Source organism: Aureobasidium pullulans (genome assembly GCF_000721785.1).
Source record: "Aureobasidium pullulans EXF-150 unplaced genomic scaffold scaffold_11, whole genome shotgun sequence".
Classification (NCBI taxonomy): Eukaryota; Fungi; Ascomycota; class Dothideomycetes; order Dothideales; family Saccotheciaceae; genus Aureobasidium; species Aureobasidium pullulans.
In genome coordinates this window covers 276,852-296,820 of record NW_021941031.1, presented here as the reverse complement: position 1 = coordinate 296,820, position 19,969 = coordinate 276,852, and the positions used below count along the sequence as shown (strand labels likewise).

The 19,969-nt window shown below is 51.3% G+C and overlaps 9 protein-coding genes across 9 annotated transcripts; 4 read left to right on the top strand and 5 right to left on the bottom strand.

Annotated features, from left to right (window-relative positions):
* Window positions 1-2,649: 2,649 nt before the first annotated feature.
* Window positions 2,650-3,543, bottom strand: M438DRAFT_275315 (uncharacterized protein; the record flags this gene model as incomplete). The annotated part of the gene is made up of 2 exons (XM_029900777.1): window positions 2,650-3,185; window positions 3,237-3,543. The coding sequence occupies 2 exons, from the start codon at window positions 3,541-3,543 to the stop codon at window positions 2,650-2,652; spliced, it is 843 nt and encodes a 280-aa protein (XP_029759598.1).
* Window positions 3,544-4,474: 931 nt separating this feature from the next.
* M438DRAFT_275598 (septin-7) lies at window positions 4,475-5,881 on the bottom strand (the record flags this gene model as incomplete). Its single annotated transcript, XM_029900797.1, has 3 exons — window positions 4,475-5,113; window positions 5,169-5,635; window positions 5,692-5,881. 3 exons carry the CDS (start codon window positions 5,879-5,881, stop codon window positions 4,475-4,477), a joined length of 1,296 nt encoding a protein of 431 aa, XP_029759597.1.
* Window positions 5,882-6,648: 767 nt separating this feature from the next.
* On the bottom strand, window positions 6,649-8,973 carry M438DRAFT_346362 (uncharacterized protein). The gene has a single exon (XM_029905656.1). It carries the CDS (start codon window positions 8,854-8,856, stop codon window positions 6,952-6,954), a length of 1,905 nt encoding a protein of 634 aa, XP_029759596.1. The 5' UTR covers window positions 8,857-8,973; the 3' UTR covers window positions 6,649-6,951.
* A 189-nt stretch (window positions 8,974-9,162) lies between these two features.
* Window positions 9,163-11,977, top strand: M438DRAFT_320477 (cytosolic phospholipase A2 zeta). The gene is made up of 2 exons (XM_029902877.1): window positions 9,163-9,382; window positions 9,439-11,977. Exons 1-2 carry the CDS (start codon window positions 9,333-9,335, stop codon window positions 11,864-11,866), a joined length of 2,478 nt encoding a protein of 825 aa, XP_029759595.1. The 5' UTR covers window positions 9,163-9,332; the 3' UTR covers window positions 11,867-11,977.
* An 806-nt stretch (window positions 11,978-12,783) lies between these two features.
* Window positions 12,784-14,472, top strand: M438DRAFT_356106 (uncharacterized protein; the record flags this gene model as incomplete). The annotated part of the gene is made up of 1 exon (XM_029907079.1): window positions 12,784-14,472. The coding sequence occupies one exon, from the start codon at window positions 12,784-12,786 to the stop codon at window positions 14,470-14,472; it is 1,689 nt and encodes a 562-aa protein (XP_029759594.1).
* A 192-nt stretch (window positions 14,473-14,664) lies between these two features.
* On the top strand, window positions 14,665-15,462 carry M438DRAFT_32276 (uncharacterized protein). The gene has a single exon (XM_029902977.1). It carries the CDS (start codon window positions 14,856-14,858, stop codon window positions 15,330-15,332), a length of 477 nt encoding a protein of 158 aa, XP_029759593.1. The 5' UTR covers window positions 14,665-14,855; the 3' UTR covers window positions 15,333-15,462.
* A 475-nt stretch (window positions 15,463-15,937) lies between these two features.
* Window positions 15,938-16,434, top strand: M438DRAFT_275141 (4-carboxymuconolactone decarboxylase; the record flags this gene model as incomplete). Its single annotated transcript, XM_029900765.1, has 2 exons — window positions 15,938-16,093; window positions 16,159-16,434. 2 exons carry the CDS (start codon window positions 15,938-15,940, stop codon window positions 16,432-16,434), a joined length of 432 nt encoding a protein of 143 aa, XP_029759592.1.
* A 201-nt stretch (window positions 16,435-16,635) lies between these two features.
* M438DRAFT_346358 (uncharacterized protein) lies at window positions 16,636-18,451 on the bottom strand. Its single transcript, XM_029905655.1, has one exon. It carries the CDS (start codon window positions 18,069-18,071, stop codon window positions 16,785-16,787), a length of 1,287 nt encoding a protein of 428 aa, XP_029759591.1. The 5' UTR covers window positions 18,072-18,451; the 3' UTR covers window positions 16,636-16,784.
* A 267-nt stretch (window positions 18,452-18,718) lies between these two features.
* On the bottom strand, window positions 18,719-19,920 carry M438DRAFT_275949 (uncharacterized protein; the record flags this gene model as incomplete). The annotated part of the gene is made up of 2 exons (XM_029900822.1): window positions 18,719-19,000; window positions 19,054-19,920. 2 exons carry the CDS (start codon window positions 19,918-19,920, stop codon window positions 18,719-18,721), a joined length of 1,149 nt encoding a protein of 382 aa, XP_029759590.1.
* Window positions 19,921-19,969: the final 49 nt, after the last annotated feature.

The window sequence follows — 19,969 nt, the reverse complement described above, 5'->3', positions numbered from 1 at the left end:
TCTTGAGATGGGAATGAACGGCTAAGAGTGGGAGGGGTGGGAAACCAGAGTGAAAGAGGCTCTTGCGCTATGCGCACTTGCTCGAACGGGTAGCCAGCCCAAGACCAAAATGGGCGGCGGCGCGTGCAAATGTAGCGGAGAGGGCAGCAAGCCTATGTCGTACTGTTGCATGCGCCGCCATTCCGTTTCTTGGTCGCCGGATCTCCTTCCTGTCCCCATGTCACGATCTGTCTCTGAGAGGGGTGAGCCAGGGAAGGCGTGATGGGCTAGAGTCTATCCTAGAAACACGGCAAGGGGACCCGTGGCTCCCGCAGCCATCATTCTTGATCATCCTCCCTCACTGCCTGCTGGTTGCTGCGTGCTGCCTTTCCAAACATTCGAACTGATTCATCCGTTCCCACGGTCGCGGGTGTGGATGATCAAACCTAGGATTCATCAATTGGAAAGATGTCGCACGGCTCGAGTAGGCCCCCATGCCGCTTGCAGAAAGGGCCGGTAGATTCTACTGCAAGACGACGTCTTGTTTTGGCGCGTGTTGCTTCCCCTGCTCGATACCCTATTTTCTCCATTCCCACCGGCGGAGCTACAATGGGCGTAGCGGAAAGGTCGAACCGGACATGCATGAGATCCAGCAGGGAACATTCACAGCTTGCATCGGTCATCGCACATCTGCTTGGTCCACCGGGGACTTTCTGCTTGCACAACGATGTGGAGTTTCCTCTTTCTGCATGGCACTTTTGGTTCCAAGGGAACACATAGATCTGCAAGCGGCGGGACGATCTGTGAGACAAGATCTGTTGGTATGGGACCAGGGCAGAAATGCTCGGTGTTTGTCTTTCTCTACTCTTCTACATACACTCCTACATCCATTTGCCCCTTTACCAAGTACATTCAATTACATTGGGGCTGGCTGATGTTATCATCTTCTTCCTTGAATCAGTCATAGTCCAACGATGCCCAGTAGCTGCATCTCTAGCACGTCGGCATAAAGCCTGAAAAGATGATGTCGTGACGCTCGAAAGTTCATGTGCGTGGTCCGAAGAAGCCTCATGCATGAAGCCACGGCGCGCCAGTCCTCGAGGGCCCGACCAGCAAGAAATCAACAACCTGGTCCTCCAGGCCTGAGGGTGAAGGTGGAGATAACGCTATTCAAGGGTTCAGAAACTCTAAAATCATACCGTAGACCTGTCACTTTTCAAAGATACATTCCTGGTCACGATTATGAAAGCTGAGCAGGAGATGATACGACCCCCTGTAAGCCCTGAGTTTCGTCAGAGACATGGCTACCAGTATCCTACCCAAGGTCACTTCTCACCATATCAACCATGACCTCGCGCCAGGTGCGACGTGGTTGATATAGCATGCGACCAGATTCTTTTGCGACATCTAATTCCAGTCGCCGAGCAGCAATATGTAGCACAAGAGGTTGCATCTCACTGCTCACTCCTTTCTCCCACCAACCCGGTTTTCAAAGAGGTTGCTGTCATGCAGCCACACCTTATATAGATCTGTGTCACCGGAACATTGTATCCTGCTGCTGCCCATCTCGACACCAGTTGCCCATTTGTTTGAACCTGGTCGGCGGAATGCAGAATGCAGAAGATCTCATCTCGATCTTCTCGATAGCGTTATCCTTACCATAGTGTCTGGCACTTGCATACGCATGCCTTGACTCTTGCATGCTCATCATTCCGCAATCAACGCTGCACAGCGTTGCACCAGGATGAGCAGGAAGAGTCACTCATGAAGATGCAAGTGCATGGAAATCCTCAGGCTTGGGCGTCTAGACACGAAGACGGGTTACTGGTAATTAGTTTGTCATTCCATAGAGCCGGTGCTGCCTCGTTATCTTGTGTTGCGATGAGGGCCTCAGCTCTCCGTTGAACCATCAGAAAAGAGTTTCTACACGCCGTGTGCACGCAAAGAAGCAGTAGCAGCAGGAGGAGAGGACCATTAGCATCATTCCACAAGATCTGAACCCCATCGTAGTCTTGCACAACACTGTTGGGATATTTTGTGAAACTCCCGATTTGGGTCATTGGCATATGCCAAACTCGGCCGAGTTTGAAAGCTGGAACTTCCATTTCTTCTCGAACGACGACTGATCCACAGGTACACACGGCGTGCGGATCTGTCAAGCCATCCCTCAGACCCAAGGCCGGATTCGACTACTGCAGGAACAGCCTTGGACTAAGTACCAGGTTGTGCAACGGGGTAATGTTACGCTGGATGCGTCATGTGCTTGGGGCGTATTGGAACACTTCTTCAACCAAGGTGCTTTGCAGGTGGAAAAATGAGGCACTTGTGTTGCAGATGAAGGTAGTCACTGCGATTGGTCAATCGCGAGAAGGCAAGTGGAGACGACACAAGAATGTAGGAATGAAAAATCAGGTACCGCTGTCTGCAATAATCATGAACAAGAGTCAGTCTTTTCATCCTCAACCATCCCCAGGCAGCTTGCTGACACAGCTGCGCAACTGCATCTCTCCTTCTATCAACTTTTTGTTCTCATCAAGAGCGTCATTATGTGCATCGCTTCCTCGGTTGTTACGGCTGCCATCCATGGGCTTCCAATGCGAGTAAGGCGTGTAAATTACAGAACGCCAGTTTAACCTTGATCAAAGGTAAGGGCTGGACGAAACGGTTGATTTACTGGGTCTTCTTGGGGACGCCCTGCTGCTGAGCGCCGGCGTAACGGTTGATGTCGGTCAGGTCAGCGGCCTGCTTGATGCCGCCCTTGACACCATCCCAGCCCTGTCTGACAGCGGGAGGCATGTCCTGACGGTTGGCGATGGCGTCACCACGAGCGGTGAGCTGGTTGACGGCCTGCTGGACGAAGGTGCTCTGGTGGAAGCGAGCTCTGAGGAAGACAGTGTAGACGGCAATCAGGATCCAAGAGCCCTTCTGGAAAAGGAGAGCGGAGAAGCCAAGACGGAACCAAAGAGCGATCTCGAGGATAGCGACAAGAGTCATGGATGAGTCGTAGTAGTTCTTGACGAAGTTACCAATGGTGTCGGCAAGGCCAGAGGACTTGGGCTTCTCGCCAGCAGCAACAGCAGGCTGAGGCTGAAGAGTGGGGAGAAGGTTGGATCTGGTGTAAGTTGCGACGTGGAAGATGGAGTAGACGGCAAAGGGCAGAACGGCGAGGGGGATCTGACGAGACCAGAGCCAAATCAAAGCCATGGCTGAGCGAGTTAGAAGGGGGAGCAGAGATCAAAAGCAGCTTGGAGACTTACCCAGGTACTGAACGTTCTCGTCGCCAACGATCTGGAGGGGACCGCCAGTGGCCTTGCCGGCACGGGCACGGGCGCGGAAGCTCTTAAAGACGACAATGCCGTAGGTGGCAGCGGCAGCAACGAAAGCGGTGCGGTACGAGAAGATGGCCCACTTTGAGTTTGCGTGGAAGGTCAGGTACGACAGAGCGTAGCGGACCGAGGACAGCAGGAGAGTGACATGGCCAGCGAACCATGCGAACTGCAGTGTCTGCACGAGCTGGAGCACGCGCTCCTGAAGAGGGAGGTTTGAAGGTGGAGGAGGAGCCATTGTAGGGTAGCTTGAACAGAACAGATGTCAGTACAAGTGGTAGAGATTGGTGGTGTAGGAGTAAGAAAGCTGGCAGGAGAAGCTGAAGTAATGACAGGTGTTGGCCGGCCGTGACAGTGGGGTCGTCATGGTCAGCGCTCTGCCGTGGCTGGCGCGCACAAACTCACGCGAGCTACCAAGGCTGGGGAAATCCATCGTCACTTACTCTGTGATTGCTGGAGAGTCTGTGGATGCTATCCTGAGATGTGAAGGTGATAGGTAATGGTAGAGCGTGGGATAGACTGTTGTTTGCAAAGAGGTTTTGATTGCAAGCTTATGGGTGGAAGAGGCAGCAGGTGCGACCTTCAATCAGGGAACGTAGCCAATGACGTATTTATCAAGAGGTTCGACCGCGCAACCAAGCCACCGCACATGCGTCGACATGCCCAGCCAGAACCGTCATGATTCAATTATCAATGTCGAGATCAGTCTTTTCTAGCATCCAAGAAGGTCCAGAGGGACAGTGTGGACATGCTCCTTAACGAGTTTGCGATTTTGTTTCCTTGTACCTGTCCAACTCGACCTCTCATTCCCTCGACAGCTGCTTGATCGAGTACAGATAGTGTACACCACGCTATACAATGTCTTGTCTGTTCAATCTACCAGGCACGTGTCCATTCTAAAAACGATAACCATGCTGTTTGCCTTTTTCTCGCTTTTTGTGTGACTAACGGTACAGAGTAAGAGCAATTAAGTAAATTGACATGAAAAACGCAACGAACAAACAAAAGCGCTGAGGTATCACAACTTTGAACCCAACTTGTGCAAAGGCAGTCCTGCCCACCTTTGCCTCGCTGCTCAGCAACAGCACAACCATGGTGATGATGTAGATTGACTACAAGAGCAGTCTCATCTTCTTCTTGCGCATACTCAAAGGTCGAACATATCACGCTTAACCACGGATCGAGAAACCCTTTCTCTTGCCCTTCTCCTCGACCGGTCGGCCAGTCTCGATGCGTCCCTTCTTCTCCTCGAGCTCGCCCTTCTGCTTGTCCAGCTGTTCCCTCATCTCGCGATGACGGGCGTAGAGCTCTTCCTCGCTTTGCTTGAGCTTCTGCTCCTTCTCTTGTACCTTTTGTTGGAAGACCATCTTCATCTCGCGCTCCATCTTCTCCAGCTTCTGCTCGTGCAGCGAACGCTCCTCCTCCTGCTTGGCTGCAGGGTTGATCTCCTTGAACACAGAAGGGTCTTGCTGCATGCCCATCGACTCGAGCTTGTCGGAACGGTAGTTCTCGTAGAGCGTGTTGTTGGTGTGTTCCTTGAGCTCCTCCATGTGTGTGCGGATGAGCATCTGGCGAAGCTTGGCAAAGTCGCAGTGGTCCTCGTTGTCGACCTCGATGATACCCCAAGGGTACTTGCGACCACGCACCTTGCGACCTTCAGGCGTGCTGACCTCAGCGTTTGCTCCGACAACGGCGAAGGGGACCTTTGACATGATCTCCTGGTTCTCGGCAATGGTCTCTTCGTCGTCAAGCTCGTAGCGAGGGCCTTCAAAGATCTGGATGCCCTGGTGCTTGATGTCTGAGAGGATCTAGAATTTTGAATTAGAGAATGATCTCACAGACGGAGAGTACCAGTGTGCTTACTCTTTGCTTGAATGAGAGGACCTCCTCGTCTGTGAGGGTGTCGGCCTTGGCGATGACGGGGATCAGATTGACCTTGGTGTGTAGTCTGCGCATAACCTCGATGTCGAGAGGCTTGAGCGAATGACCAGTAGGCTGAATGAAGTACACACAGGCGTGGATGCGGTTGTCGACGATGTTCATGCGGTTGACCTTGTTCTCGGCGTCGAGATAGGCATCGAAGCGCTGCTCGATGTTCTCGACAATGGGGCGCCAGGACTCGTTGTTGTTGACGAAGTCACCGAAGCCGGGTGTGTCGATGACGTTCAGTCTCAGACGGACGCCGTTCTCCTCGATGTCTGCGCTGATGGATTGAATGGCGACAGTTGTGGGGGCAAAGTCAAGGCTGGGCTGTTTCTGCTCCTTGGGTGGGTAAAGCGAGGTGTTGAAAAGAGTGTTGACAAGAGTCGACTTTCCGAGACCAGATTCACCTGGGTATTGATGTTAGAAGGCGCACACGCACACGAAGTTGATGACAATGACACACCGACGACCATAACGTTGAAACTGAAGCCTTTTCTGACACTCTTACGGTGCCATTGGTTTGGCAGGTTGGCGAAACCGACGAAACCGGTCAATTTCCTGCGCACAATGTTCTTCATGTCGCTTGCTGCTGCAGCGGCAGCCTTGGGGTCTCTGTGAGAGACAGTCTGGATTTGAGGCGAGATAGAGCCCATCAGGGGAGAGGTAGGACTGCTGTCGGAAGGGATCTGAGGAGGAATTGGCGATGCGCGGACTGGAGGAGGCGTGGGAGAGACGCCGTTGGAAGCTGTGTCGACGACCTTTGCATCAGCATCATTCATGGACGACTTGTTGACGTTGGCAGATGATTCGGCGTTCGCAGCCTCGGTCTGAGTCTGCGATGCGCCTTCTTCGGTGACGCTCATGGCGACGGGACAAGAGACGGAATTGCTCGTGATGCGAGAGGCAATGGGAGGTGGTGGATGGAGAGAGCTTGCTTACCCATGGCGAATGGATTTCAAGTTATTACGGGTAGATGGACGTTCCTTCTGCTATTGGCAACCACGTGTCAGCAACATGCAATCGGCAACTCTCGTTTGTGTTGAGCAAGTTTGCGGCGGCAAGAGCATCCACAATGGTGGTTGCCCGACACAAGTCGGCAGCTTGCTCGCTGCTTGCACGCACACATCCAACGACACCCTCAACATTTCCACATACCGTCCAATTATTGAAGATGATGGTTCAAAAGCGATCCGAGAAGCGATAGACAAGGGTGAGAGTCACGGAAGTATCAACGCTACAAGATGAAGGTCGAATTGTGGAGAGACGCGGTTTGCGAGTAGTTGGCTGTCCCTTTCGAACGCCGCGGAAAGGGGTCTGTGTCCGAGCGTCTCTCGAGATGATGGAGAAGCAACCGCAGATCCGACGCCATTTCTCTGACTCTCCCATCTGTCCACCAGTGTTCGAACACGACGAATCAAAGTCCTGTACGGATATCTGTTTGCTTTTCTACTTTTATAACAGGTATCAAGATACGGGTTCTTGCTTGAGATAGAGGTACAGCAGTGTTCGTACAAGTCAACACAATTCTTAATCCCATTCAGGCAAAGCGTCATGCCGGCATCGAAGCAGCCAGCACGACCATCCCGGACACATCTCGAGCTAATCTCACATTCAAGCAAATCGGCCTCTCTCCACACCATGCATCTTTACAACTTCCCGTGTCTTGGTTGCATAGGTACAGAAACTCCCGGCGCCACGCTAAAGTCCAAAACCCCATCTTCCTTCACCCCAAATTCGAGAGCACCGCATTGAGTTGCGTCTTGTCGTACTTTACATACTTGCCTCTGCCCTTGTCAATCTCGTGGTATCTGTCCCAGTGACGACCATAGAGTGGCTCGATGAATCTTTGGACATCCCTCGCGAACGAGGTCTTGACTTCCTTCTCCATCTTGTATGTCTTGTGCTTGGCGACCATCTCGTCGAACGATGCGTTAAATCCACGGAACTTCTCCTTCATGGTGTCTTTCTCTTTAGAAGATAACGCTTTGACAAAGGCCGCCGAATCGACTGCAGCGCCCGTGCTTGGAGGACGCGGACCACGGTTCGTGTATTGAACGTCGAGTAGGTAAGCCGAAACCTCGTTCCAAGTGGTCATGTAGTGCTTAGTCGCCTTGACACGCCATGACTCGATCTTCGGCTGTGCAGGCTCTAACAGTGGACCAAGTTCGGAACTACGGATCATGCGTTCAATGATGGCAATGTTGTTGGCCAGGAAAACACCCTGTACCCCTTTGCCCTTCTGCAAAGCTGCAGAACGTGCTTCCAAGTTCGAGAGAAGAGTGTGGATAGTGTCCGCAGCGTAATCTGCAAACAGTTTGCGACCATCTGCACCAACGTCAAACGACTTGAGAGTAGGTATGGAAGTACTCGATGATGCAGGTCCTGGAGCGGACCACCCACCCTTACCCAATGATGTCAAGATTGACGACAGAGGCACTAGGAAGCTAGTCATAGTTTGCAGGCGGGTCATCATCTCCGATGTCAGGGGTATTGCTGAACCGTCGGCAGGAAGCTGCATCATCTGCTGCACTCGGTTCCGTACATCCGTGAGGAGCGCAGAAAGGGACGACTTTGCAGTCTCGCGGATGGGCTTGAGTGCATCAGCTATCTCAATCTTGAGCTCCCCTGTCTTATTGTCAACCTCGAGGGCAGTGTTCGACACGACTTCGATGATTTCGTAGGCCAGAAAGCAATCGCTTGTGATGTTGTCTTTGATATGACGATCAAGGTCTTTCAGCGTCGCGGCAAAAGCCTTGAGGGCACCCTGACAGGTCATTGACAGAACCTGACCCCATTCCTCACGATCAAAGATTGGACATATGTTGTCGTATTCGGCAATGAACATGCCCTTGATGCCTGCAGCGTACATTCCGATGGCGTTATCACCTTTCTTGTATACTGTGGCGGTACTTGGATTCTGTTTTCGAGCAGTCGCTAAACAGGCAGCAGCCATGTTTTGCAGACTCGTGGTGATGTATTGGCCTCGCACTTCAGCATAGATCTTGGCTGTAGGTGTGCTTCTCGAGTCATTTTGACTCATTTCAGCAGCAGACGAAGATGCATGAGCGTTGATGGTTCGCAAGTGAGTCGTCTTCGTGGAGGGGATGCGAGGGAAATCAATGTTCTTGGTAATGAAGTGGAGAGGTTCGACAGGCGCGACTCCCTCACGCAACGTGTTCTGGAAGACATCTTCCAATTGTCTGCTACCCACACCGAGTAGACCGTTAAGCTCGGAGATGGCTTGCTGGTTCGAGCGGAGATTCGATTGCTTCAAGTCACCCAGGGCTTGACGAGTGCGATCGATAGAAGCAATGTACTCGGTCAAGCCCACTGCTTGCGGACTCGAGCGCAAAACTTGCTCTTCTCTGTTGCGCATATCCAGGGGCTCGCGGATTCTGTCGATGGCCATGATGACCCGGTCGATGTTCGCGTTTGTGGTTTGGAGTCGCTGTGTGTTGCCATAGATGGGCCCAATAGCCTCTTCCACCGTCTTTCCACTGGTCTCGAGTCGGCTCATGGAGGATTGAATCTTCTTGGTCAAGCTCTTCATCTTGCTCAGGTTCGCGTAGAGCACCTCGACTTCGGCGCTCTCCTCGGCGAAAGCGGCCGCCCTCTTTGGACCCGCCATTCTGAGGACGACGTCGTCGGAACTATTAATGTCGATTTGGTGTTGAAAGATGCTGGTATCAATACATGCTGAAGGCTGATGGTGGCTGTGATTTCCGTGAGCAAGCCCAGGTAGCTGTGTAAACACTGGGGAACGGATGGCAGCGACAAAGTATACGCCAAAACGCGTAAGGAAGCTCTCCAGCCAAGAGAGGAGGTTCGTCCTGACTCGCGATCGTGGGGTGGGTGCACGTACCACGCTGCGGGAAGGATCGCGTGATGGAGATGCGTGTTCCTGTTCCTGAAAACGAAACGCATATCGTAGCCATGACGAGCCATCGCTGGATTTCAAGAATTTTATACAAAAGCCTCATTGTGGCAGTGCTGCCTAACAGTGCCCTGTTCAAGTCTCGACCTACTGCCATCTTTTGTTTCTACATGGCTTTTTGAAACCCCATCATTATTACCGACAACAATGCTAGCTAACCTGTCTTACCAATGCTCAGATCAAGCGCTTTCCACCTTCGTATAAAGCCCCGTGCGGCATGGTAAGCTCGAGACGCACCTTTACATCCCTTTCCATGTATACTAAGGCGCTATTCAGTCGCAGGCTGCTTCATCAAGCCTCGCCAACCTTTAAAGACACACGCAAAGGCACGGCTGGAGTCGCCGCCGCTGTATTAGTTGTTACAGGCGCATACACTCTGGGATGTCCTCGTCAAGTCCTCTATGCCGATAGTCCTGAAGGCCCTGACTCGCAAGGGTGGTTCTCATGGCCAGTGGTTGTCAAGGCAGTGACCCCGGACCCGAAGTCCAAGGCCGAAGGTTATGATAATGCCAATCAATCTCGACCCGGACAGCAGGCACCTCCTTCTCAAACCAAGGGCCACAAGAACTCTGATATCAGTGAGGCTTTAAACGATTCCGATGTATCAGCATGGCACGGTATGATCGAGAGTTTCGAAACGGCCAAAGACAGCATCGTCAATTTTGAAATATCCAAGATTGGCGAAAAAATTGCTGGAACCATCGTACCACGTTGGGTCAAAGTCATGCCTGGTTACATCTCTAAATTGCAAAATGAACTTTCCATGGCTCCTGGGTCTTTGGCAGAAGAGATCTGGCATGAGGCAAATGATCCTGAGATCAATCCAGAGATCATTTGGGATGCAAGAGTCCGAGTCTCGGACGACATCTGCAAAGAGGAGCGTGATTTTTTGCGCAAGAGGAAAATCCACACGACTGCTGCTTTGGCCAAATACCTTGATGTACCAGAGACAGAGATTCATCCGGCTGACGTACCAACCATCGCAATGTGCGGATCTGGTGGTGGACTTCGTGCTCTAGTAGCCGGCACGTCTTCATATCTCTCTGCACAGGAAGCGGGATTGTTCGACTGTGTGACTTACACAGCAGGTGTAAGCGGCTCCTGTTGGCTTCAGACTCTGTTCTACTCGTCTGTTGGCCAGCAGAGTCACGGTCGCATGATCAATCACCTCAAGAGCCGCTTGAATGTTCATATCGCCTATCCACCAGCTGCACTTTCACTGTTGAGTAGTGCGCCTACGAGCAAATATCTGCTCAGTGGCGTAGTAGAGAAGATGAAAGGAGTACCTGACGCTGACTTTGGCCTTGTCGATGTATACGGACTGCTCCTTGGCACTCGTCTACTGGTTCCTAAGGGCGAACTCGGCATCTCGGACAACGACTTCAAGATTTCCAACCAGCGACAACACACCGACTCGGGCGCTTACCCGCTTCCCATCTATACTGCAGTCAGACATGAGATCCCTAACGTTGCTCAAACACAAGATCGTGCTATGAATCTGCAGGACGAAACATCCAAGGCCATTGCAAGAGCCGAAGCATGGTTCCAGTGGTTCGAATGGACGCCTTATGAATTCTTCTGCGAGGAGCTCGGAGCCGGAATTCCGACATGGGCTATCGGTCGCAAGTTCGACGGAGGCAACAGCGTTTACAGAGATAATGGTCTTGCTCTGCCTGAACTTCGAGTGCCTTTGCTAATGGGCATTTGGGGAAGCGCGTTCTGTGCAACGCTCTCCCATTACTACAAGGAAGTTCGCCCAATCATCCGCAGTCTCGCTGGCTTCAGCGGCATTGATCAGCTCATCGCCGAGAAAGATGAAGATCTCACCAAGGTTCATCCTTTCGAGCCTGCATCCATTCCTAACTTCGCCGCAAACATGAAGAGTCTGCTACCTCAATCATGTCCTGAAAGTGTGCATAATGTTTCGACTTTACAACTCATGGACGCTGGTATGAGCAACAACCTCCCTATATACCCACTGCTACGACCAGGAAGAGACATAGACGTTTTGATCGCCTTCGACGCTTCTGCGGATGTCAGACAAGACAACTGGATCAAGGTGACAGATGGCTATGTAAAGCAACGCGGGATCAAGGGATGGCCAATGGGTGCTGGTTGGCCTACCGAAGAGCTTAACGAAGAGCAAACATTGAAGGAGCTCGAGCAGGCTCAGGCTACTACCGAGGAGGAGGCCACCAAGAGAGTTGAAGAAGCACAAAACGCAGAGAAGTCCAAGCCTGTCGTGGAAGGCGGAAAGGTCCCAGCGAAGCCAAGTGATCTCGGCTACTGCACCGTTTGGGTTGGTACAACTGAGGAGCGCGAGAATGACACCGAACCGCCCTTGTCAAAACAAGTCGAAGAAGATTGGGAGCTCATGAGACCAGATGCTGGTATTGCCGTCATCTACTTCCCATTCCTCAAGAACAAAAAGGTTCCAGGGGTAGACCCACAGACATCCGACTTCATGAGCACCTGGAACTTTGTTTACACCGACGAGGAGATTGACAAGGTTGTGTCGTTGGCTCGAGCGAATTTTGAAGAGGGCAGAGAACAGACAAAACGTACAATCCGAGCAGTTTGGGAGAGAAAGAGGAAGCATCGTCTTGATCGCGAGGCAGAGGCAAAGGAGATTCGACGACAGACGAGAATGAGGAAGGTGAACAGATACAAGCAGTATGGTGATCACGGTGACCAGTTCAGCTGAGGTCAGAGTTTGCGGAAGGAGTAATTCAGGATCCTAGAAGCCATATTATAATACCCAGCGCGGCATCGCGCACATGTAGAGAATACACATACCCGTTCTAAGGACACACAGATCAACATGTTGGCGGAATCTCGATGCTCATCGGTGATTCTGACTCGGATTCAAGTCACCAACGATCAGCAACCCTATTCAATCAAGCCCCTTAGACCCTATTGTATGCTGAAACATCGCCACGTCAGCTCCCTTGCGGCAGCGACACGCATTTATACACCTGTCCGAGTGCATGATGATTTTAGGTCGAACTACTCTGTCCGGGGGAATCAACTCCTCAAAGCTCTCTCTTCGGACCAAGCTATAGTTTCGAACATTATTGAGCATTCCTCCAGCTTCGTGTGTGGAAAAGTCTCAGTACTCAGGGAGGACATTACTTGGTAGTGCGCTTCCGATGGCATCCGATGGCAGGCTGTTGCTATCAACAGCAGCTTGTGGGGTTGCCAACAGGCAGTGCCAAGGCCAGCACGCGTGTCTGTCACGACTTCGCGCTCAGCTCTCAGAGAACACACCATCATCTTCAACTCAAATCGTTCCAATCTCAATTGCATACCACTTCTGAGCGGTTCTGGTCCGGCTCTATCCCTGGGAACTTGATCTTCTCTTTTCGCTGTCTTCGGCTCTATCCCAACGTTGTTTGCGTGACTGAGCTTTTGACAGGGTGAATTGCAGATTTGAACCCTGTGTGAATGAGCCTCTCTAGGTCCGCAATCGTTGTGGCTTTGATCCTCCAAAGTTCTTTCGATACCGAGTCAAGGCTGCTCAGCAGAGACGCCCAACGCGAAAGCCTGGGAGGGTGGGGACTGCGTCATCGTCAAGCACGCAGGGAATCGGTAGGCTGAACTGACTGCTTAGGTTTTGCCGACATGTCTTGCGAAGATGGCGCTCTTAAACTCGATACCGACACAGGCCATGTGCTTCTGTCGCCTGATTCGCGATTCGAATGGATTGTGGGCGGCCACCAGGTCGGCGCCCAGTGGGAGGAGAAAGAGCTTGGAACAAGGCGTCATCTCGGAGGTCCTTCACCCGTCCACAACAACGACAGCTCACTACGCCTCTGGTTCGCTGTCGACCAAGGCAAGAACGAAATGCTTGTTGTCTTGACCATGTCTGTCAAATCGCGCTCCAAATCAAAAGCACGCCCACGCAGCTTCTTTCTCCTCGTACCTGCAGAAGACTTGTGCATATCTAGTGCAATCCATGACTTTCAACCGATCCCTCTTGATTCTGTCCCCGAACCTCTGTTTGAGCGACCCGCCGATGTTGTTTCCGCCAAAGCCACACGCATCTTGCATCTATCATTCTCTCTTGGACATAAGCGCAGAAGCGGAGTAGTCATGACTACTCGACCTTACTCTGGTAATATGCGTGGCACCCCGCTAGCTCTGCTAGATGGTCTCAAATCACTGTCCAAAGCGAATCAGGTTGATGTGTACATGAAGTATAGCTCGTATGCTCAAGTCGGCCTTCAACGCATCCGTGAACAAATCGCATCTCAACGTGTAGCTTTCTTTACACCTTCGTTTAACTTGACGGACATGTATCGAGGTGGATGGCATGGCGATTTTGATCTATGGGAAGCTCAAGGATGGCATGAAACTGTCCCAGATATGCCATCGCGAAAACGAAAAGCATCTTCTCCTCCACTCGAGGAACCACTTCGTGCTCCACCAGCCTATGAACAGCATGGCACGCCTGCTCCGCCGGCGTATGCTGACACTGCGTCGCCATTACCACGGGTACCACGCACTCCACATAATGAACAACAGCGACCGTCCCCACGACCTGACATTCATCTTACACCCAGCAGTATCGTCTGCGATAGCATCGCCCCTGGCATCTCTGCAACCCCCCTGTCGCCTCATCCCCTCGTCTTCTCCGACATTGGATCAGAGCCTCCTTACTCTGCTCCGCACAAACAATCACCAACCCACGCCTTTCTTCCTGCCCAAAAGCAGTTGCTGCCTTCCCTCTTCCCCGCAACCGACCCATCATCTCTTTCCCAGCTGTACGACCACGAAATGGGCATGTGGCTCCTGACAGCCTGGAATCTCGTGCCGAACATACATTTCGTACTCATCCATCCCCTTCTTTCCGTCGCTTCCGCGGTCACCAGTAACGACGTACAAGCTTATCGACTCGCTCGTATGGAATGTGCAAAAGCCCTATCCTCTTTTATCGCAGATCAACGACAAAAACACGACTCCATCAACCAATCTGAGGAAACACGATTGCGGAAACAACATCATCTCAAAATTCTGGCATCTGAACCCGATAGTCTGCTATCTTGGCTCTTCATGCTGAGATCAGAAGGTGATATCGGGTTTATGGAAATGCTTGGGGGGTTGGAAGGGAGGAAGAGAATTGCTATTTCTGCTGTCGATGATGGGGAAAGGTTTAAAGAATGTATGAGTGATTTTATGGTTATGAGGGCGGCGATTGTGTTGCAAGCTTTACTTATGGAGGGGTCGAAGGTTATGCAGAGATTACAAGGGAGTGATGGGGAGATGGTCAGGACGGAGATGCAAAGGTTTGCTAGCTGGTCTAGTAGATAGTTTACGAGCTTTTTGATGATATGTATATTCCCACCGCTATGCAAATCAAAAACAACACCTTGACTTGGGTCTGATATCTGCATAGTTTGGCTACTCGGATTAAACTACAGTGGCTATTCAAAAGGGCATGATGGGGTTTAACCTCTAGCGGTGTCATCAGTGAGCCATGACCACCAATATCCAGCGGCAGTCCTCTCCTTTCCACCTCCCCGTGTGCTGAACTTTGTCACGCACATGCTGTAGAAATGCACAATGCTTTTGAGATCAGTGCAGCTTTCCACTGAGAAAGCGCTAACTTTCACACTCTCAGTGGAGGGCTGCACTGATCTTACAAACATTGTGCATTCCTTCAGCCCGGATGACCTCAGTCACGGTCGTGAGAGATGGCTAAGGGGACAGAAATCAGCACACAGGGAGGGCAAGCCCACAGTTACGAAAAGCAACAAGGTGTTTTATCAAGGCGAGAATGCATAAAGCACAGCAGCTTGGAGTCCAGATCCAGGCACCCGTGTCATGATCTCGTAACTCGTATCGACATCTTCGTATGCCTTGCAATGCCCGTTCAAGTAAGTGATACTCGCTGTCCTAATAAGATGTCAGAAGTCGTGGAAGGAAGTCAAGACTCAGGAAGTTCTTTCCTCGCGAATCCCAGCAAAGCGCGTTCGAGCTGTTCACCGTTTTTAAGCATACTTAACGTGAAGGATTCGGCTGCGCCGTGGCCACAAACATCGATGGAAGTACCTTCTACCTCCCCGTGTGCTAAAGTTCTTCACCGACGCTGCTGTAGAACTGCACGATGGTTTTCCGAAGGAGAGCTAGGTTCAAAGAGATGGCCTCCGAACGTCGCTCTCTGTGAATGACGTGCTGCTGCTCAATATTATCGTGCATTTTGATGGGTGGATCAATGCCAGCGGTGAGAGTCGGGGAGGTAGTCCGCCGGCCTTCGACAACATCCCGTCTTGTGACCACGGACGAAGCCGAACTTGATGTTTCGTAGAGAAGAGGTTTCACTTACACCGATATAGGTTTACATACACAGTGTAAATAGTCAGCAGTTTAGGGTGTCTTACTGCAGCTGTAACGATCTCGGCGTGACCGTCTCTCTTGGTATCTCTCTCGTATGACAGCTGATTCTCAGTCACAGTCCAATGCCATACTTCGACAGCCGAACATACGCGACACGCTTCCAACTCTGCACAGGAATTCTGGACATGTTGAGCGACTTGAACTTTTGATGCATCGTCAAGGACACAACATGAAAGGTACCTCGGGCAAGCTTCAAAGGACTTCCATCTTGCCGTCGGCAAGGACCCCGCACATCATCATCACCACGGTCAACCACCAGGGTATCTGTATCTATTCTTCAGAAAGCTCTTCCATCTCTACTCTACCAATAACTACGCACCAGCACCGGCACCAGCACCAACATCCACCAAACTCAAACCACTCGTCCAAATCCCCAACCATGTCATCCTCATCCCAAAATGCCGACAAGATCAAAGAAGCCCACTCAACCCTATACGACGCAGGTCTAGAAATGCGCAACAAAGTAGCCGGCAAAGAATACGTCGACACCGCCCTCTCAAACGCAACTTCCGATTTCGCAAGACCAATGCAAGAAGTATGTAAACCTCTCTCACCCCCTCCCTGAAATCCCCCCCCTTCTAACACAACAACAATCAAAAGCTGGCAACAGAAGCAGCATGGGGTAGCATCTGGACACGCCCAGGTCTGGATCTGAAAACTAGAAGTTTGTTGAATATAGCCATGCTCTGCGCACTCAACCGCGGGCCAGAATTGGCAGTACACACAAGAGGAGCGCTGAACAATGGAGCTTCAGAAGTAGAAATCAGGGAGGTTATATTACAGGCTGCAGTATATGCCGGTATGCCTGCTGGAATGGAAGGGACAAAGATTGCGGAAAAGACCATCAAGGAGTGGAAGCAGAAGAATGGTAAATAGACTATTTGAGTGCTCACAAGTAGAAGAAATCTTAAGTATTATTGTTTGCTGTATATGTGATATCACTTTCAAGTAACGTAGACGTAGGGGCATAGGAACTGCACTAGAACCGAGCTCTCAGCCTAGCAAAGGCCCCCTACAACATAGCAGTCAAAAGGCACAATGATTTTGAGTTTTCGATGTAGGTCCAAAGAGATTAAGGGGCAGTATCGCTCTCAATGGACATGTACTTGATAATCAAAAGGATCCTGCCTTTTTGCAGCTATGGTTGCAAGGCTTTATAGGCGAGAGGGAGTTCAGTGCCGGGTCAATTTCATTGCGGCTACGTCTACGTTATAGATAGCTTCCAATCAACCCAAGGTCGAAATCTTGACACCACCATCCGGCAATTTCGCCCTCAACACAGCACCGGGATGCAATCTTCCATCAACGCCAAAGTTCCAATCGGGCTGGAATGGCAATTGATTGATGTTCAAATAGATATATCCATCTGCACCGACAGTAGCACCATCAGGCCATAGGATTCTAGGATCTCTGAGTAAGCCATGGGTTTGACCGTCGTTGGGATCGTAGTAGTAGACAGCATTCTGCTCAGGGATGAGTTGGAAGATTTTGCCAGTGCTGTCGCCTTCGAAGCCATTGGCGTCGCCTCCGCGTTGACCGTGGGAGGAAACATTGCTGTGGGCCCAGATTTCGGCGAGGGGGTTCGTGTCCTTTTCGCGAAGGTTGGCGGAGGGGATGGAGTAGAGAGTCTTCGAGGTGAGAGGGGAGTAATAGATTGTCTTTCCATCGCCAGAGAGTTGGATTCCATCCAGTCCCTCCTGTTGCCACGAGATAGGCATGCCAGACTGCTTGAAGTAGAATGGCTTGCCGAAGTAGGTGGGTACATCGTTGGGCACACGCAAGACGCTGAGGTCTTGGTTCAGTCTTCGCCAGGAGTCTCCAGTTGCGAGATCGACCATGATAAAACCTGTGCGTCCCTCATTACTGCTGTCAACCAGGTATGCGATTCCTTGTCCTGAGGTGCCTGAGACATTGGCTCTGAGGTCGAAACGCAAGTCATTGAGGTAAGAGTCAGGGTAGTGAACTGTGCTAGGGAAAGTGTAGGTCCTGTAAATCGTGTCGTTTGCAAGGGAGATGGCCATGAGTTTGGGTCCACCAGGCTGAGCGTACGGCATGCTGGGATCACCTGCAGCGTTGTGAACAGTCGGGCGTCCAGTATCCAAGATCCAAAGGGTCTCCGGGCGAGTTGAGGTCTCAGGAGTGATGTAAAGAGCTTGGACAGAGACGAAAGCAGAGCTGTTGCCGCTACCAAATGCAATGCCATTCCATGTCATATTCAGACTGTCAAGAGGCAGCTGTAGGCCTTGGGACGGGTATGGCTTCTCTGCAGTCTTGTTGACAACTTCTCCCACGGTGTACTCGTAGTCACCACGAGTGTAAGAAACGAAGAAACGTCCAGTCGAGGAGACAGCGAGACCAATCGGCCATTGGTCATAGTAATAATGATATTCTTCAATCTCTGGACCGTAGGTTCCATTGTCAACTCTAAGAATAGTGGAAGATGAGTTTTGGAAAGTGACCTGTTGAGCCAAGGCACTTGCTGCCAGCAGCGAAAGAGTGCCAAAATACTTCATGATGGCGGATGGAGATGGAAGACTGTAATCGGAATGGGACGGCAACAACAATATATACACCTACGAACATCATCAATTACGCGCATCATGCAACAACGGCATAACAACCGCGTCACGTCACCGGCAAAATAGCATTATTGTCGGTTGGTGAATGTTTTATTTTCCCCTCCTCAACTCAGGAACGCATGACGTCTTTGAAATGATGTGCCGTGGGGATGATCGGCGAGCTGTCCGGGGGAGCACCCTGTCAGAGAACGGGAGATGCGGCTTCTCCGTGCTCTTCCTTGCTGATCGATGGCATATCAATTGTCGATCGTGAAACATGCCGTAGGTGTGTAATGTGGATGATTCTGAATGTCGAGGTTAGTGTGTCGCGGATTTCGGCGCACGATAGAACAAAGACCGGGCTTTGTGCTGATTGAATTTCTGATGGATGACATGGAGACTCCACTAAACAATTAGCCAGAGCACGAACGATCAGGAAAGACAAGCACCACTGAAGAAAGGCAAAGTGGAAGTTCGGATGCTCATGGGTCGTTATTAATTGGCTACAGCCAGGGTTGAAGAATAGTAGTGTGCGATCATAAGACATAGCAAAACCCGGTTCCATGCATGGGCGGTAGTGACACTTCGACTAGAATCAAGGTCTACGAAACCTCTTCGACCATCTTTGGTGGTGCTTTCCAACCGTTGCTCAGCACTTTTGCGACTGGCTGGTCTTCTTCGAGCCATTCAGATGGTACACCCACACGACTTCCGGCCTTGTTGTTGACGTAACGAACAAAGAGGGGATTTGCTGGGAAGTAGTATTCTTCGCCGTCCTCAGTGTATGTTGGGGTTCCCTCTGCAGCGTTCTGAGCGGCAATGATTTCAGCGCGAGTCCGGCGTTTTGTAGCAGGCTTCTTGAGAAGTTTGTTGATCGTGTCCATCTGGAAGTCTGTGTCAGTAAGAGGATCATGTAAACGCAAGGCGAGAGACAGACCTTTTCTTCCTCGTTTCGCTTCTCGGAAAGGTTCTTCCTTCGTCTTGCCATTTCGGCTCTACGCATAGCGTGTTCTTCTGCAGTAAGATGCTTCTTCTTCTGTGCCTCGTTCGAGAGAGCCATCAAACTGTTGTCTTGCTCCTCATCGTAGACGGCGCGTTGACGGCGGGTCAATTTTGTGAGGTCCAAGGTAGTATCACCGTCCTCGCCTTCAAGGTCGCTGTCAAGCTCTTCCTCGTCGTCTTCGGCACCTGGCATGTCCTCGTCTCCAGATTGAAGATCAGAGAGCTCCTCGTCGTCATCTTCGTCATCGTCTTCCAACTCTTTGGCTTCAACACTCTTGAGGTTGCCTTTGTGTGGTGGTGCTGAGACGGAAAGGTTTACTTTCGGCTTTCCTTTGGTCGTGTTGTTTGATGAAGCGGCGTGGATGACGGGAGGTGGTGGGTGGGGAGAGTCCATGTCCATATCGTCTCCATCTGCGTCGGCGTCTTCGTCGCTCCCATCAGCATCCATCATTTCGGTGTTTTCCAAGTCATCTTCTTCTCCTTCGGCATCCTCATCCTCGTCTTCATCGTCGTCATCCTCTTCTTGTTCCTCGTCGGATTCATTGTCAAGTACGGTACGGGGATTGCGAGTTGAGCGCGCAGTCCTTACAGGAGGCTCAGGGGAGTCATCGGCGTCGGGAAAGTCAGATTCGGGGTCGTCGCCGGAGATGGCCTGGCGCAGTTTGCTGGGAGGGGCTTTGACAGTGATGCGCAGGTGGTGAGCGTCCGAAGCTTGTCGGTTGATGCTTGCTGATGTGGCACTGGACGGTGTCAGTCGGGATATTCCAGCTCTGCTAGATCTGGTTGCGCGGGTGGGAGGCATTTTGGCAGTTGTTGTGATGGTAGTGAGATATGTTAGAGTTTCCCAAGAT